The 20493-nt window shown below is 29.9% G+C and overlaps 1 protein-coding gene across 1 annotated transcript in view; it reads right to left on the bottom strand.

Annotated features, from left to right (window-relative positions):
• The window catches only part of LOC111626699 (erlin-2-like), a 41357-nt gene extending 34529 nt beyond the window's left edge, over positions 1-6828 (bottom strand). The window contains exons 1-2 of the mRNA XM_023370180.1: positions 6813-6828; positions 4479-4501 (exon numbers count right to left, since the gene is read on the bottom strand). Of these exons, the coding sequence (XP_023225948.1) occupies positions 4479-4501; positions 6813-6828 (39 nt within the window). The remainder of the gene's footprint in view (positions 1-4478; positions 4502-6812) is intronic.
• Positions 6829-20493: the final 13665 nt, after the last annotated feature.

The raw sequence follows: 20493 nt of genomic DNA, 5'->3' as shown, positions 1-20493 counted from the left end.
ATCCAAAAAAAAAAACAAAAAATTTTTTGGAGGGCCCAAATGCCCGAGTTTTATGTAACGCTATGGAACTTGCCCGAGTTATCTCAGGTTTTAAAGATTGCAGCATTACTTCTTGCCGCCTGCAGATTGCTGAATATGGATGACCAATCACAGCCAACGAGATCAACAATGCAGTTAAGGAGACAAATTCCCTGACTTTTTGACAATTTATGACAAATTCCCTGACTTTTTCCAAACACTAATGAAAATCCCTGACTTTCCAGGTGCGTAGGAACCCTGTATATATTTACTGTCAATAAAAAATGTATCTGCTTTTCATAATTAAGAACCATTGCCAAAAATATAAGAATCTAAGAAGGCCATATTGTATGGTATGATATCTGTATGGGTATGCACAATGTAGCAATGTGTCAGGTTGAGTTAATGTTTATTTTTGGCTACTTGCTACTTTTTGAGCTACAAATGAAAATCTGTTATTTTTCTAAATCAGTTACAAGTTTGGGAAATATATTGAAGGAGTCCAGCCGCATTCAGGTCATCTTCTGCATTTTATTGCATTAATTACTTTTTTCATTGTTTTTAATCTAGTATTACTATTATTTTCATTGTTTTATGCATTAATTAGGATGTTTACTTCTGTTATTTTAAATTAAATTATGATTTTTTAAAATAAACATTTTTTGGGTTTGAGAATAAATTAATTCACTTTACATTGCTTTGAAACTTGCTATTTTGTTAGTAAGGTTGTCTATAAAAGAAACCAAACTTTTGATCTAGGAAGAAAAACAACAAAAAATATTTTTATAAATATGTTTATTTATTAGAAATAAGATCCCTCTGCAGCAATATGATGTTCAGAACAAGTGATAATTTCAAAATATATTTTCAGCTCGTTTTGGTACCTGGTTCACTACTGCAATCACAGCAGCCTCAATCTCAGGGATGTTCTTGTAAAGAGTCTCTTTCATTGGAATTTTATGTTTTGGAAACAGAAAATGGTCACAGGAAGCCAGATTGAGAGAATAGGGTGAGGGTCTAGTGCAAGAGTGGCTAACCTTTCTTACAGACGTGTCCATAAGTAGGCATAAATTTTTTGATGGGCCACTGTCCTATGACCTCCTACATCCACTTTAAATTAGTAGTAAAAGATAAATTTAATGACATTAAAAGTAAACAAGGACAATAAAAAATTAAAATATGTTGTTAGATGGATGTAAAAACAAATATTAAATAATCCACTAGCATTAGTTTGAAAGTAACCTTTTTATTGAAAAAAGAAAAAAAAAAAAAAAAAAACGTGAAATTCTAATTAAAAAACAAAGAATCAATGTGGTTTCTGAACTTGCTTTTCAGTTAACAGTTTCTCAATGTTAGGATTGATTTTTGAGGTTGATAACAGGCGGGCCTTGTGTTGGCCACCTCTGATGTCGCTTAACGGTTCTGATGAAACCGTTCTGTCCGAACAGTTTCTCACTCAGATCATTTCCAACAGATTCAGTTCCGCTGCCGGAACTGGTGTTAATTTACACAACTTTCGCCAATTTCTCAAGCGTCTAGAACCTGAGCGAGCATTAGTTCTAAATTATGATGCTTTCGGAGAACAGCCGATGCCTAAAGTAGTTCTAAAATAGCTAAAGTGTCCAATCATGCTGATTTTAGAGATTGTATTCTGATTTCAAATATGTACTGAATTTTAAAGTCGCACTGATTAAGAAAAAGAATTTCCGAATAGTTCTCCTAGCAAACATTACTTCCCCTCCACTTATACTTGGCTGAGTGTGAGGAGGTTTTAGTCTTGAACCCTGTCTCTTCTCTATAACTATCTTAAGTATCCTTTCCAAAATACAGTCGGCCCCCCTATAACACTGTTGATAATTTCGTTTTATATGAATTCCATGTTGTATGAGTCACTTAGATTTTACAAATACGTAAGCCGTTCACAGCCCGGCACACGTATTTGTAAAATGTAAGTGACTCGTACAACATGGAATTTATATAATACGGAATTATCAACAGAGTTATAGGGGGGGTCGACTGTAATGTTGTCTAGATAATATTATGGTTGCGTAGGTCATGTGAGTAATGAATTTATAATTATCTCTTTCTGCCCTGTGGTTACTAAGAGGGTCTTTTCTAGCAAACGCATTATGGGTTCAGCCAGGCCTACAATGGGCGGCAGGGTGGTGAGAGAGGGGAACGATATATCCGTCCGGATCACTTCCTCCCGAAAAATCCCTGTTCCTTCAGAGCGATAGGATGCCACATTAACCATTCAGCCATTCGGTCGGAGCTGAATTATTTATGAAAAAACATGAGGGTCTAAGCAGGATTTATATTTTGCTGTTCTCTGCACATAATTTAAAAAATCCAGTAACGAGTTACTTAACTTTTCCGGCAACATTTTAAATTGCGTATTTGGAGCCATCTGTTATAATATTTTAGTTTTTTGGCTGATGCCATACTTTCTGTTATATATAACAGAGCCGTGAAAGTAAAAAAAATAATAATAATAATTATTCACTATTTCAAAGTTATGCAAGTTATTTAAAAGAANAACATTTTCTATTGAAAAAAGAACAAAAAACTTGAAATTCAAATTAAAAAACAAAAAATCCAAATTTAAAATTTGCTCAATGTGGTTTCTGAACTTATTTTTCAGTTAACAGTTTCTCATTATTAGGATTAAGAACAGGTGGGTCATTCCAAATGCAGCTGTGGGTTGGCCACCTCTGGTCTAGAGTTACGATACCTTTTCAAGCCAAAGACTGACTAACGGCAGTGCAATTATGCAAGGATGCATTGTTGTGCAGTAGTGTCCATCTTCCTTGAGCACAATACTCCAGTCATAAACATAAAATTTGGTTCCAAAGACATTCCAAAACACACAAATAATAAAAAAAGCAATAAAACTTCACTGTGCGCAGCATTATTAAGCATTTTCCATTCGAGTGCTTTCGATGAATGAAAGTGCTCGAATGGGAAACGCTTAATAATGCTGCACACAGTGAGTTTTACTGCTTTTTATTATTATTTGGCGTGAACAAATAATATTCTCTGGTAACATTATGGCCATTTAGGACAAATTCTTTGTGCACTACACCCTTGGAATCCTAACAGACGAGCATGGTCTTAACCTGCAATTTTTGGAAACAAAGTTTTTTCGGTATGGGCTCATCCGATCATTTCCATACAGAACTTTAATGTTTTGTAAAAGGGTCATTATGGTAACACCATATCTCATCACTTGTGACAATATGTTTGAGAAAATTTGGATTGCGGTGATCATTCTGATGACGTCCGAGCATGATGAACACATGCCTGTTTCTGTTCCTTAGTGAGCAAGTGTGGAACAAAGTGGGAACAGACCTTACATTTGTTCAAATGATTATATAAAATTATGTGGACAGAGTCCTTTGACACTCCCAACTTGTCTGACAACATCCTACAGGTCACATTTGGATCCTTTCCTAATACCTGATGCACTTTATCAATGTTACTGTCCATAGTCAATGTCTTCAAATAACCACTTTTCAGATCATTTTGCCATCTGTGAATCAACTAAACCAGTCAAACTTGTGTTTGGCATAGACAAATTATCCTCATATACTTGTTTCAGTAACTTAAACATTTTCATAAAAGTTTCCTTTAGTTTTATGCAGAACTTAATGTTGACATGTTGCTCCATTGCAATTTTCTGATGAGGGTCACAGAATAGCCTTTACATTTCGTGCCACAAAGGATTGTTATGAACAGATTCAAATGCTATTGCACATGAGTGCTAATATAATGTTCAGAATTTTGATTTTGACCATTAATACTAGTTGCACCATTCAGTCATATTTCTAGAGCAAAAGTTTGGTTTCTTTTTAGACAACCTGTGTATTACTATTAATAAATTTGCATCAGATAATTTTAGAAATTACTTGGGAAATTTGAATAAACCTCAAATATTTATAATTTCTTTGTTAAGCTATCTAAAAAATGGCAAAACCAATGTCTATAAGGTTAAAATTACTATTGCATTGATAAATTAGTTTGTTAAAATAGTGTTTGATTGTGTAGTAATAATATTATTATTATTAACTGTTTATTTTTTTCTTTATACTACTCTTTAAGCCTCCTTCGTAACAGGATATTTATCCCCTTCTACACAATCAAGATTGATTAATTGAAAAATAACATTATAAAATCAAAGTTTTATGATAATTACAGATAAAATATGACAATTTTTTTAAAATTAATTGTCATAAGAAGTCTGAGTAAATTCCTTTAAAAAATATTTATAATATCTGTTGAGTGTCATGCATCATCCAACTATAAACTGAATTTAAAATACTCTATTCTCTTCTTGTTGACAAAAAATCCTTCCACAACTCCTCTCAGATAATGCAAAACCTCAGTTAAATAAGTCTTAAGAGATTATAGTAATGTCTTGATTAATCATTTTATGAATTTAAAAAATATCATGATTTACTTACTCTGTAATATACTGCTACATGACCTGTAAAACAATTATATATATAAATTATTTTTTCTTACTAGAGAAAACTAAAATATAGTCATTTATATAGATAAATTTTGAAACTGAATTTTCAAATATTCTGTAAACTTATATATTAGTTTAATTTTGATTATGCAGATGAAATATCCATATATACAGAATCTGAAAACAAATAGTGTCTTGATGTTAAAATCATAAGTTAAAAAATTACACCTTTGTCAATCCAGCAAAAATTTAATATAATAAAAACATTTTCAAATCGTTTTAAACTATCTTCATCAGTTAAGAAAAATAGAACGTAAAATAACTACGGAATAAATATAAAAATTAACGGAAGATGTCAGATGTCCTAGCGGACTAAATACAGATAAATAAAAATATCATAAATAAGGTCAAAATACCGAAAAAGTATAAATATAATATATATATAACAACCCCCTAGAATTATTAATTATTGTAAAATGATCTCCAAGCGGTAGGTAGTGCATCCGCATCTCTGTGGTTTATACAACCAGTTCTCAAGTGCACCTTGTATATTTCCAATTTCTCAAGATGTTTCATTGTGTGTATTCGTCATAGCTTTGATAATAGCTGCCTGATCCCATTGGACATTAACATCCTGTTGTCTTGCATATGTCACTAGTACAGTGCTGTCAAGGTTCTTATTGATTGTATACCTGTGCTACTACCTACTGTTTGGAGATCATTTTACAATAATTAATAATTCTAGGACATTGTTATATATTATATTTATACTTTTTCAGTATTTTGACCTTATTTATGATATTAGTATTTATCTGTATTTAGTCTGCTAGGACATCTTCCATTAATTTTTATATTTATTCTGTAGTTATTTTATGTTCTATTTTAAAATTCTATTTTTCTGTAACTGATGATGATTGTTTAAAACAAATGAAAACATTTTTATTATATTAAATTTTTCCTGGATTGACAAAGATGTAATTTTTTAACTTATTCTCTATCCAGTATATAGTTGGTTATAGGCTTATCAATGGCCATGCCAGCCAAACCCTATAGAAGAATAGTCCAAGTTATGCAAAGCAAGGGCTAAGTTTGAATTTCTCACTCAGTGCTGTCTTAATGGTGCCTTTCCAATGTCCATTCATTGGATACGCTTGTCCACAGGGTGTGATTCTTTATTACCAAAACTCAAGCAACTATGTCTCACTAGGGCCATCAAGAACACAAGGAGATGAGCATATGCTTTATTATACAAGCTTATAGAAATGGAAGATGAGCTTTATGAAAAAGATCCTAAAATGTTGGCATTTGTCAATGCAAGGGTAATTAATTTATCACAAGGTTATGAAAAAAAGATTAAAGTGCTTTTACATCAAAAAACTTAGATGAATTTTCCATTGCCAAAATATTAGACCACATAAAATGGGAGGCTCACATATCACGGCATGGGATGACATCATATCTCCTCAATGCATTTGAATGCTCTAAGGTAGAGACCTCTCTCTGCTCCTGCCCCTTTACCACAACCAGAGACCCTCATACTGGATATTGAAATGATCATTAAGGGCATGAATAATACCAAATCAAAATTGTATTCATTGGAAAACCAGATTTCGCATGACAAAAGAAAAAAAAAACGAATGTTTGGACACAAGACATTTTTCACTTTAACTTAAAGAAATTGCGCCAATGGTTACAGCAGAATAATGTGCTCATGAAGGCAGATAAGTTGAAGGATGTGGTACTTCTTTAACGGGATACTTACAACGAGAAGTTGAATGAGTATATTACAACCACCGAATGCTAACTGGCACCCATCAATTTTTTGGATACTTTACAACAAAGGGTTAAGAGATTCACTTCCACCACTTTAGTGTGTCTTTTGCATATGCAAAATTCCATGGGCCTCGCTCCTAGAACTCCTAGAATATTCGCATTTGCCATGACCCATAAATCAGGAAACCAGATACGTCCAGTGACTGAAAAGTGTAGCTCCCAATGTTCTTGAATGAAAAGCAGCTAGTCAATATTTTCCGGTGTTACGGATCAACAGCATCCATTTTCTATTACCAACTCACTGCAGTTTCTGGAGTATCTCAAGAACATTTCTCTTACAGACAATGAATATATGACAGTGCTGGACTACAAATCCTTATATCCTTCAATAAAATTACCTCCTTGCCCTTGCAAAAGTTTTAAGGGATTTTTTATTTACCAATATAGAAAATGAACCATGTCATCATGCTCATATCCTAGAGCTTGTGCATTTGATTTGTTACACATCTTTCTTTGAGTTTGAAGGAAGGGTATTCTTGCAAGAGAGGCATACCTATGGGTAGTCCCATGTCTGCAATCTTTTGCGAATTAGTATCACATCAACTTGAAAACACCGTCCTACCCGAATTCCAACAACACATTGTTTTGTACGCTGTGGATGACATTTTCATACTGTGGCAAAGAAAGCATAACTTGAAAAGTTTTTTTAAACACAATCAATGATAACCCTTACAACTTAACACTACATGTTGACCAAAAGAGTCATATTAATGTTAACTTCCTTGACATTTCCATCACTTGCAAGCAAGGAGAGATCTGGACTGATATATACTGTAAACCCTCCTTTCAGCTTGTTATTATCCCACATCAATCCGTTGATCCCAAGCACATTAAGTTGCCATCTTTCAGGGCTTGGATTAAGCATGCTTATACACATTGCACAAGCATTTATGACACCGTAAAGGAGTTGCATTATATTCTTAAGATAGCCAAGCAACAAGGATACCAGAGAGGGGAATAGAATGACTTATCACATCCTTCCAAATCACAAGACGTCATTCTCCCAGAAGAGACCAGACGAAAAGAACAGTGTTAATTACATCCCATTTTTAAACAAAATACATAGAAATATTGCTAAAGCTAATAATCTTCAATTGTATACCAATGTTAATCCCACTGTTTTCAAGCTTTTAAGAAACGATAAAACAAAGGAAGATCAAAATTCAAGGACGCACTTATTCATTGCTTTATACGACCAGCATTTCGATTCCAACTTGGTTTATGTGGGTGCAACTACGTGCAATTTAAAACAAAGGCTCAAGGAGCACAGGTATACAATCAATAAGAACCTTGTCAGCACTATACTAGCGACATATGCAAAACAACAGGATGTTAATGTCCAATGGTAAAAGTATATATTATATTTATACTTTTTCAATATTTTGACCTTATTTATGATATTTTTATTTATCTGTATTTAGTCCGCTAGGACATCTGACATCTTCCATTAATTTTTATATTTATTCCGTAGTTATTTTATGTTCTATTTTTCTGTAACTGATGAAGATCATTTAAATTGATTGGAAATGTTTTTATTATATTAAATTTTGCTGGATTGACAAAGGTGTAATTTTTTAACTTATTCTCTATCCAGTATATAGATGGTTATAGGGTTAAAATCATTAAAATAAATAGTTCAGATATTTTCATCATTGCAAAATAATTTCATCAGAAACAAAACAGATTTTTAAATTTATAGCATTCAAATAAAATACTTAAAATAATATTCTATACGATTACTATTTTATTCATAAAAAATTAATAGACACACCACTTATTGGACTGAAATGATATAGTAAATACTTCACTCTAAAGCCTTAAATCACTTTACAGTAACAGTTAATTCAAAACAGTTTTTTCGACTAACATTTTCAATCTTCAATTGGAGATTTTCTTCAGGTCTCAATTCTATATTTGTTGACAGATTGCTTAAATCAAACAGCGATGCTTTTTGAAAAATTTTATATCCCAAGAACCTCGTATTGAAAAATTATTTAAAATTTTTTATAAATCATCACTATTTGATTTAAGCATTCCATCAACAAATATAGAATCAATACCTGAAGATGATTTCCAATTGAAGTTAGTCAAAGAAACATTTCAAAACATTTCTTCTATACATCAACCAAAGCCAAATATTATTGGGCTAGAAACAGCTATAATACTCATAATTTAATAGACAATTTGGCATTAGGTGCCATCTCTTGATGGCATTGTAATAACAATCGATGGTTATATTGTTAGCTTATATATGCTGGAAGAGGAGATCGGACCGAAGGTCTGGGTAACATAATTGGCAACACATCTGCACAGTAAGCAGGAGTTGTGGGTTCGAGTCCTGCTTTGGGCCAATTCTTTTCTTCCAGTAATTCTAAAATTATTATTTAAATTATTTAATTAATTTATAATTATTAAATTTATCAAGAGATGGCACCTAACACCTAACTCTAATGCCAAATTGTCTATTAAATTATTAGTATTATAGCTGTTTCAAGCCTGATAATATTCAGCTTTGGTTGCTGTATAGCTTTAAATGTATCGGGTGTAGTAAGGATGTTTGATTAAAACATTTCTTCGATGTTACAACTAACAATAGATCAAAAAAGTTAGTAAAAAAAACTGTTTCAAATTAACTGTTAGTGGAAAATAATTTAAGGCTTTAGAGTGAAAGTATTTAAAAAATTAATACGTAAAAATAAACTATTATAAACTGTTTACTAAAGATGTTATCTGTTTTCTTCAAAACTAGAATCTCAGTCTGAATAATCAGCAATAAACTATAACATATAAAATTTATATATTCTATTATTTTTTTCAATGACTTTATATCTCATTTGAACACTTTATATTTAAACACATACACTTTGCTGCTTTTTCAGATAACAAAAAAAAGAAGCATTTCTCTTAACCTTAGCACTGTTTGGTCTTCCTTACCATCTTCATGGATACCAAAATCATTGTCAATGAAGAGCAACATGGATTCTAACTATACATACTCAAAAAATTTTAGAGAATAGTGTTAGAATCCTTTTTGATCAAAACAAGTCCATTATTTCAACTGAGACAATTTCATATAATGTTAGATTTGGAAAATTACAGAATTTTTTTTACATTTGTGAAACCTATTGACAAAAGACTAGTTCTCAAAGCTATAAAAATTTTGTTTTGAGATATCATGTTTCTTCCGAAAGCATTTAAATTTGTGGATGTACTTTTACTGTTCTAGAAGTTAATACTAAACAAGTAATGACATAAGTAACATTTTTGAATTGTGTATCAAACTAATTCAATAGAATTACAAATAAATTAGTTTCATAAAACTACTGCAATTTTAATAAACTAAACTAGATAACTATATAAAATATGTTTTACACACATTCTGATCTTTTATTAAAATTTTATATTTCTCAAAGAGAAAACACCAGAAAGATTCAAATGACAAAAATTCAATATGATGATAAATTCTGGAATAAAAACAACCCATCCTTGGATCAATAAAAACACACATCAAACAGTTTTATAACAAATGCATTATTCCAGTTTACATTCTGTCATGAAACTGTTTGATATATATTTGTATTGACATGACAATAGTTTGTTGTTATTTGAAAAGTAATTATCAAATTGAGTGTTTCCAGCTTCTGAAACCTTTTCAGTGATGTGAAATATGGAACTAATATGACCACTGAAAAATTAAAATCTTATTTAACTAACGATGTTATCCCATGCGGTGATATGGGTGTTTCTGCTTATGCTCGGTTTAATATTCTGCATCCGGAATATCCATCTTAGTTCACGTCCACTCCTTTAGCACGGCTCTTACATATGCAAAACTCCATCGTCCGTGCACCAAGAGAACCGAGAATATTTAACTAACAGCTTTCATACATTTTCAATACTAAATTGAGTGATCCTTACAATCATGGAAAATCATTCTATTTTGAAATATTTTTGTTAAATTTAAACTATATTTTAAATTATTTAATTATTCAATAGCTAATAATCTTCAATTGTATACCAATGTTAATCCCACTGTTTTCAAGCTTTTAAGAAACGATAAAACAAAGGAAGATCAAAATTCAAGGACGCACTTATTCATTGCTTTATACGACCAGCATTTCGATTCCAACTTGGTTTATGTGGGTGCAACTACGTGCAATTTAAAACAAAGGCTCAAGGAGCACAGGTATACAATCAATAAGAACCTTGTCAGCACTATACTAGCGACATATGCAAAACAACAGGATGTTAATGTCCAATGGTAAAAGTATATATTATATTTATACTTTTTCAATATTTTGACCTTATTTATGATATTTTTATTTATCTGTATTTAGTCCGCTAGGACATCTGACATCTTCCATTAATTTTTATATTTATTCCGTAGTTATTTTATGTTCTATTTTTCTGTAACTGATGAAGATCATTTAAATTGATTGGAAATGTTTTTATTATATTAAATTTTGCTGGATTGACAAAGGTGTAATTTTTTAACTTATTCTCTATCCAGTATATAGATGGTTATAGGGTTAAAATCATTAAAATAAATAGTTCAGATATTTTCATCATTGCAAAATAATTTCATCAGAAACAAAACAGATTTTTAAATTTATAGCATTCAAATAAAATACTTAAAATAATATTCTATACGATTACTATTTTATTCATAAAAAATTAATAGACACACCACTTATTGGACTGAAATGATATAGTAAATACTTCACTCTAAAGCCTTAAATCACTTTACAGTAACAGTTAATTCAAAACAGTTTTTTCGACTAACATTTTCAATCTTCAATTGGAGATTTTCTTCAGGTCTCAATTCTATATTTGTTGACAGATTGCTTAAATCAAACAGCGATGCTTTTTGAAAAATTTTATATCCCAAGAACCTCGTATTGAAAAATTATTTAAAATTTTTTATAAATCATCACTATTTGATTTAAGCATTCCATCAACAAATATAGAATCAATACCTGAAGATGATTTCCAATTGAAGTTAGTCAAAGAAACATTTCAAAACATTTCTTCTATACATCAACCAAAGCCAAATATTATTGGGCTAGAAACAGCTATAATACTCATAATTTAATAGACAATTTGGCATTAGGTGCCATCTCTTGATGGCATTGTAATAACAATCGATGGTTATATTGTTAGCTTATATATGCTGGAAGAGGAGATCGNTAGTCTTTGTTAGGATTAACATCGACGAAAATTCAACGCGAAGCAACACACAACGGATAAAAATTTCGACATCGGATACGTTAAACTATTTTTTCGTACGTAAATCAGTTATCCGAAATATCAGTTATCCGGACAACCACAGTCCCTAATTGATTCGGAAAATCGACGCTCTACTGTATATATATACTTAAAATGCCAATTATACTTTCTAATAAAAACTACAAATTTAAATAATAAATTGCTCATTGTCATTGTGAATTTTTCTTTAGTTTTTTAATCATAAATTTACCAATATTTTTTTTTATGTACTAAGCACGTTTTAATGTATTTAGCTGCAAAAAAAAAAACAATTTTACAGTTAAATAGTGTTATTTGTCAGTTTGTGTACATCACATTTATAATACCATATCAATGTGTCATTGATGTATTGCTGATGATAAAATATAATTTTCAGCACTACTTAGAGCACTACATAATCTTCATAATCTTCTTATTGAGGATTATGCCAAGTGTGGCGACAGCTTTGGTCATAAATCCAAAAGTCGCCACCAGGAGGAACTCTGAACTTAATGGACCTGACAACCTGACCCTATGACCTCACTTTTAGGTTCAAACTTCATGTGTATCGATCCTATGTTCACCCACTAGTATAGCATCATAACCTATGTAACATACGGAATTAAAATAGTTTTCAAACTATTTTGCCTGTAGTCTGATACTGTATTGTAAGGTAACATACGAATTAGTGCTACGCCAAGTATAACAATAGTTTATACAATGTTTCAGCCATAGAGCTATGCATAAATATATACAATTCTATTTTGGATGCATATGAAAAATTTCAAGAACTATTAATTCTAGCAAAGTTGTTCATTTAAAAGACTAACTGCTTATTAACAAATATATAAGATTAAATAAATTAGAAACTAATTGCAAGTAATCAACCAAGTCAAAACTTTTGTTAGCTACTGACAAAAAATCTAGTTAAATATGTAGCGATAGGTGGAACCGAGTGATAATCATGTAAGTCGAATTTGCATAAGTCGGGGCATAATTTCTCAATTTGTGTAAAATCCAAGTGGATGTATGTAAGCTAATAAATGTTCTCATTAATCTTATCTCGTCTTTTGATTTGTTCACAGTTACAAGAAATCACCACATAGTCTCTCAAGTCTCCATAGATATAACAACACAGAAATAAATAACACAAAATAAATTATAGCTATGCGACAATTCCGTGCGACACGTCCAAACATGTAAGCTGAAGAATATTGTGGGGGGAAGTGAGTAATCAAGAGTTGCGTGGTGCACAAACAAAAGACAAATTGGCGAGATTTGAAAATTGCGTAACTCCAAGTTCGCGTAAGTTAAGGTAGCGTAAGTTGAGATATTACTGTATACTGATTAAAGTATTCAGCAACAATTTTAAGCAGAAATATATGAAAAACTACCTTTTCATCCAATTATATTCATAACATTTCAATCCATAAATTATCAAAATATTTAATACCATTCTTCAACCACTCTAATACTTTATTAGTTAAAAGAGAAATCAATTTTTTAGTTGGACTAACAAAATCTAAGAGGAAAATTAAATAACCTATAATTCCACACAAACTGAAGAATTACGAAATTTTTGGACTCAAGGAAAGCAGGTTTGGTTCATTATATTTATTGAAGTATTTGATTGCTTGATGATCTCTCAAGTGGTTGTATGTTCCTTGGAACCTAGCATAAAATTCCTATTGAGAACATATACAGGAACACTTCTCTTGATGGAAAAAGTAGATTTTTATTTTATATAATTTACAAAGAATATGCATTTCAGGCCTTATGCCCCTCTTCAGTCTTTATTATGTAGAGTATAATGGTAAAACTATAAAAGAAATTACAGAGTATATTTAATAATTAACATATGCATAAAACTCAAAAATTACAAAAATTATCTAAAAAATATAATATAATAGTGACTACNGTTAGGTACAAACATGGTTACTTTTCAACATAATCACTGTGAAGATTGAGGCATTTGTCATATCTGTGGACAAACTTTGCAATCCCCTCTTCATAGATTGTCCACAGATATGACAAATGCCTCAATCTTCACAGTGATTATGTTGAAAAGTAACCATGTTTGTACCTAACTTTTGGTAATAAATTCATTTTGTTATTTACACTTGTCTTTGTTTTATAGACCATAACCAAAGTTAAAAAAAACTGTCTACATATAATCATAGTGACTACTAGAATAAGGCATGCACTTTTCAAAAAAGCCTTAGTAGTGAGCTTATGGTTAGGTAGCTTCCTGTTTCATCTATTGTGCTGTGTATACACTGTTTAAAAATTGATTGTTTAGTTATTTAGGTATTTTTGAAATGCTGGTTAATTGTTATTTGTTTCAATGCCAATGATAAAAAAACATCCAGGTAAGAAATTTTATAAATTTCCAGATGATCTGATAAGAAAAAAAGAATGAGAAGTAAAGATAAAAACTGGAAAGAAAATTAGTTGATACACTTGAATCTGTAGCAAACAAAATTATAAGGACAGTTAATTTTGAATAGTTAGGTAATAATACTCTACAAATGTAAATATATTTTTAATGAACAATTGAATGGAAGGTTATTACATCACACCTAATATTATAACAGACAATCGTTTTAAACTTTTGAAATCTTAACAATTTGTGTTGTTAGTGTTTAAAAGTAAACTGTTAAGATTTATGCCAAGAAATAGTAATCTTTCAGAAGCTGAATTCAAAATATATATGAATTATGAGGTACTGGAAAGTTTCAGAGAAATAGCGACAATAATTAATAATTCTAAAACTGCTGTGGCCAATGTATAGACAAAACAAGAAAATTGGAAAATGGAGAGAATCAGACACGAGAAAAAAAATTAACTGACAGAGATAAACAAAAGATTTTCTTCCTTACAAAATAACAATTAGCAGCTATCTATTAGACAGGTGGCTGCTAATTTACCAAAATCTGTGTCCCATCAGACAATATGGTGATGTTTTTGTGATATCATAAAATACTGAAAAATGAAAGTGATACCTAATTTAATACCTGTTCACAAGCAACAAAGACTTCAATAGGTTAAATCTGTCATAAGCTGAACCAAGGAATGGAAAAAATCTGTTTTCCCGACGAAAAAAGAATTTAGATGGACCAGATGGTTATGAATATTATTGGCCTGATGTGAAAAGAGAAGCCAAAGTTAGAATGAGTAGTCAGTTAGGAAGTAGCAGTGTAATGGTTTAGGATGCTTTTGGATTCAGTAGGAAAACTGATATTGTCATTGTTGATAAAAAAATGGATTCTTCAAAATATCAGGATATGTTAAAAAATAAATTTAATTGCATTTGAACTTTTAATTGGTAAAAGTAATTGAATATTTCAATGAGATAATTAATGAAAACGTAAAAAAAGCATTAAACTAGCTTTCTAGAAATTCAGATCTTAGTTCAACAGAAAATTTATGGATCATAACAACAAAAATACATAGCTTATGGTCAAAACAAGCACTATTATCAAGTAAACCAGTTAAAATTACCAATTAAGGATGCTTCAGAAAATACTGAAGTGAAACAATTGCAAAAATTGATTCAAACTATGCCTGATAGTATGTTTGATGTTATTCAAATGAAAAGAGGTTCAACTAAATATTAAATGATATGAATTTTGCCAAAAATATGGTGGTGTTATAATTATGTTACATTTAAAAATGCAGTTAATTTCAAGAACAATTTAAAACTATTTTAACTATCATCAAACATTAATGACAGTGATTTTTAACATTTTGTTTTCTGTTTATTATTACGAATCTAAAATTTCAAAAGTATATTACAAATTGCAGTCAAATAATTAAAACAAAATTGCTGTCCTCATAATTCTGTTACAAAAACAAAAACAAACAACTGTAAAATCATCAGTTTATACTTATTATTTTAAGCTTGTGTACCTTTCTAAAAGTTCTGCCTTTGTCCGTGTTGTCTTGTCCCCTAATTCATTTAATTTTTTTGGTAATTCAACAACTGTTACATTAAAAGGTAAGAAATTTTAATTAAAACAAACATTAATTAAAAAGTTAAAAATGCCAGGATGAATTAATATATTATAAATTTAATGCAAAGAAGTACCACAAAAGTGTCTTCTTAATTCCTAATGTCCTTTTAAACACCTTGGGAACAAACACTCCTTTGTAAATTAATTTTTATGACTGCTGTAGCCAAGGAATGTTTTTACCATTTTTACATATTGAGGCAGAAAAAATAGCCTATAAAAAAAGGTCGACTCCACTGTAAGGAAAATTTGTTCTCAAGGTGTTTAAAAGGATGCTAGAAAATAAGATACTTTTGTGATACTTCTATGCATTAAAACTTCCCATTCAGTTTCCATACATCAAACTGACACTAGTGCTGCAAGTGACAAGATTTAAACCGTGCATGTCCCATAACTAATTATTAAAAATGTGGGGTAGAACAAGTAAAACTGTAAAAATATTTTTTGGTTAAAATGTAGAAAAAAATTGACTAATAAAGGTAGTAAAAACAAAAACTTTAAAAACCAATAAAAACTGGTTAAAAACCAGCTTTTTAAACAGTTTTTATTGGTTTTAAAGTTTTTGTTTTTACTACCTTTATTAGTCAATTTTTTTCTACATTTTAACCAAAAAATATTTTTACAGTTTTACTTGTTCTACCTCACATTTTTAATAATTACTTATTCCAGTAATCACTATAATTATATTTTTAGTTTTACCAATATACATAATTAAAAATAACCTGAAGATGGGTTAAGTATAGCTTTGTATTTGGTGATTAAAAAACAAAATACTATATTAGCAATAGTGCTGATAGTGGTAAGAATAAAAGCTGCAGCTTTAGTCTTTCACTTCTAAACTCACTGATTTCTAAATGCAAAGTAGCTCATTCTGCACAGAAGTACTATCTGTATAAATCACTCTGGTAAAACATTTTAAAAATTTCTGTCTGCAAATTTCCATTCTTTTTAATAACACTTTCCACTTATCTCTTCAATAATAAAGCATTCTAGAACCTTCATGAAACATCCAGATTCATCCATTCATACATTTTCTCAAACTAAGTCTTTTTCTTTTTTTTTAATCTGGTAACATAAAATCTAAAGAATATTAATAAATTAATTTGTTGAGTTGCATCTATTTTTTTTTTTTGTGTGCTTTTTACTTTTCTTTAATTCATTTCAAATGGGGGTAAACTACATTGATAAACTCAAACACCTATGCACAGTTTTGATGTAATTTTTATAATTAAGAATTTTTTATACTGTATTGTCTGTAGTCTTTTCTGACTTCCTTTTCTTTATATATAGCCCTGCTTATTCAACAATTTCATACAAATAATTAATTCAGATGATCAAGAGTGCATTGTATATGGATATGATAAAGCTGATGATGTTTAAAACTTAGTATTATCTTGTAAATGATGATACTAAATTTTGCTTATTTTAGCAATGGAATATTTCAAATATTAAGTTAATAAATTAAATTATTCTAATTTTTTCTTGGGATAAATCTATAAAATTGTTTTTGTAGATAATGAATTATGATCTGAGAAATGATTTATCAAATTAATAAATTATTTACTTTTAAGGTAAACTTAACTTTAACTTCTAAAACAGCTATAAGAAATTTTTTGAAACATTTTATCCATTTGTCTTTTACTACAAATTACAAAAATTTTTATAAACCTGTAGCAGCTTATATAAAATGTATCTATATTTATCAATAATTAAGTGACTTTTATATTATAATTAGATAATTTGTAAGCTGATGAGGAGTACAAGGGGCTCATCAGCTTACAAACACATAATTATGTGTGTGCTAAGTTGGTTCTATGTGTTTGTAAGCTGATGAGGGGTCCTTGTACCCAAAATGCATCCTTTCCTAAATTTGAAGGTGATTGATTATTAGAGACTAAATTTTCTTGTAAAAGATCTGGTCTATTTTTTGATCAGCCTTGGTGTAATTAGCCCTCAAAATTGTTAAAATCCTATTTATTAGGCTATCTAACTATCTAAATTAAAGTTGTAGGCTAAAAGCATCATTTGGACCATTTATTTTGAAAGTGGTGTAAGTCCATTTTCTACATCTAAGCACTTGGGCTGTACATAAATTACATGTGCATTTTTCTTGAAATTTTTACTTCCACCTCTTGTCCCAGTTTTTGTAACCGCTTTCCCTCTATGGATGTCCAACATAACTATCCCCGTTAAAACCTTCATCATTATGAATGATAGATACCATAAGTAGAAATGAAACATACAAGAAACTTTGAAATAAATATAATAAAATGCATACTGTATAAAATTTAATGAAATAAATGGATGTCCACTAATACTCAACCCCCCTTGTTTGAGTTGTCTTAACCCCCTCCCCCGTTTCAGTGTGGACATCATTTAAAGACATCCCCTTACAACAAAGGAGTAAAACTATAATTATTACCAACAAATGTACAATTTGATGGAATGAAAAAAAAATCCATGTAATGAATCTAAATGAAAAACAGTGTCTAATGGTAAGTTCATAATAAACTTATCATAAAATAGTTTAACAATAAGTAAATATTTTAATGTTCAGAATAAACAATACTATTTTATTTCTTGTTATTATATATGAACAAAATCAGAATAAAACACAATGTGTTTCAAGTGAAATTGAGTTTTATATAATAGAAATTTAATGAATTTTACAGTTCAATAATTATGAAAGTGGTGTAAGTCCATTTATGGCCCAGAAAGAATATATTAGTTTAGTTAAATTCACATAGAAGTCTTTATGCAATGAACTTACATATTTCTAATGTCATAGAAACATTGTCAAACTTAGTACACTTTATTTATATTTTTGAATCAAGTAAAATGCAAATGTTTAAATATCTTGAAAGAAGAAAAAATGGACTTACACCCTTTTCAAAATAAACGGTCCATTTATTATTATTAAAATTTCTTGTTAATAGATAAACCTAAAAAGACACATAAAAATGCATTTTAAAAAGATATTTGCCTCTCAGGTACCTGTTTCCCTGAATATGTTTTTAGATCAACTTTATATTGCTTTTTCTCGGAGTAAAAACTTTTTAGAAAACTCAAATGCCCATGAGCTATATACATCATAAATCAACAAGAGAAAATAATTCCTGATTTTAACTCCCGATGACAAATATTTGTTCCAAGAAAATAATATGAACCATATTTTATTTACATTCAAGAAGTTTCTTTAATAAGTGTATTATTAGAATTAAACTTTATACCTCCACAATTACATTATACAGGGTGTTTCAAAAAGAATCATCCGACTTAAAAAAAAAATCATAATTATTCGACTTTTAATCCATTTTGATCAAACAACGTACTGTTAGAGAAAGGAAATTCTAGAGTTTGTGTGCAATTTCTTGGGAAAAGGTGTACAGTCCCTTTCTCTTCTTAAAGAACACTGTTACGGAAATCAAGTATCTTGATATGCTTGAAAACTGGCTTTTCCCACAGTTAAAGACCAATTCGGATAACTTCGTTTTCCAGCAGGACAGGGCACCAATAGGATAGGCCAACACCACATTGGAGCCTGGAAGTTTGGAAATTTTTGAATACTCAAACGGACGCCGAATCATTAGGTCCCCAACGACGGAGCGGCATACGGGACCTAATGATTCAGCTCGATATAACTGGCCTCCTAGGTCACCAGACCTCACCGTTTGCAATTTTTTCATGTGCGAGTTTATAAAAAAACCCCGTTTATGCACGCCTCTTTCAGCTACAGTGGTCAAACTACAAAACTGCATAACAGCAGTAAATCCAAACATGCTGGCAAAAGTTTGGGATGAATTTCACCACCGTTTGGACATATGCCACGCATCCAAAAGGGGGCATATCAAGCACCTATAATTTGGCATCTAAAAAACTTCACGATTAGCCATGTAATATAAAATTAATCTTAAGTGTGGATCTTCATTACTTTTCATAGTATAATCATTTTAAATTGAACGATTCTTTTTGTAACATCCCGTATTAGGAGCACAACACCAGGCGACCATCTTGTATATTGGTCTAATTTGAAATTATGAAAAAAAAAAACCTTATATAATAGCTGTAACTACATTTTTGCAAAAATATTTCAAGCAATAAAAATTAAAATTTGATAATACAACAGCATTTTCAAATTATAACCGTCAGGTAGGATTACTGTAAAATTTTGTGAAATTACCAATTCAGGTTTGATTTCATAACATCATTGTGTTACATCATTTCTAAATAAACATAAATAAAATAGAATATAGTAGATTTTATATTATGTAATATTCAAAATTGATTATATAGATTTATTGCTGTAATAAATAATTACATAGCAATGCCAATATTTCAAGGTTTTATATTTTATTAGATTATTATTCTAAATTTCATGGCAATCAGAATACACATAAAGTTTATTTCCTTTTAAAACAGAAATTCTGTGATAAAAACTGAAAAAAATTAACATTTTCAACAAAAATTATTGTTATTAAGATACAATTAAAAACTATTTTCAGATTCATTTTTATGAGTTAACTTCTATAATATATGTTACAAGAATATTTAATTTTATCATAGAATGTAAATTACCTACTACTTATCTCACTTTCCTGCAGAACTCACGTGCTACAAAACACCATACCCCTCTCTAAAACACGAATCACTTCCATGCGATCCCTACCTTTTAAAATTCGACGATTTTAATCTCGATTATTTTTGTTCCCGCAAAATATTTTAAAATTGTAATTATAATATTGCAAATTTTAAAAATGTATTAAAAATAATATTTAAATATTATAATTATAAATATTTTATTTTCTATTTTATTTTTCGACTAAACTAAATTTCGGTTGGAATTATTCGTCAATATGTATTGATTGAAAAAAAAAAATAAAAAATTAATTATTTTAAAAGTTTTAAATAACAAAAATTATA

The sequence above is a fragment of the Centruroides sculpturatus genome, unplaced genomic scaffold, assembly GCF_000671375.1.
Source record: "Centruroides sculpturatus isolate CEXI.00-Female unplaced genomic scaffold, Cexi_2.0 scaffold381, whole genome shotgun sequence".
In the NCBI taxonomy this organism is placed as follows: Eukaryota; Metazoa; Arthropoda; class Arachnida; order Scorpiones; family Buthidae; genus Centruroides; species Centruroides sculpturatus.
Note: the sequence above shows the minus strand (reverse complement) of the source record. Positions and strands in the feature narration are given on the sequence as shown.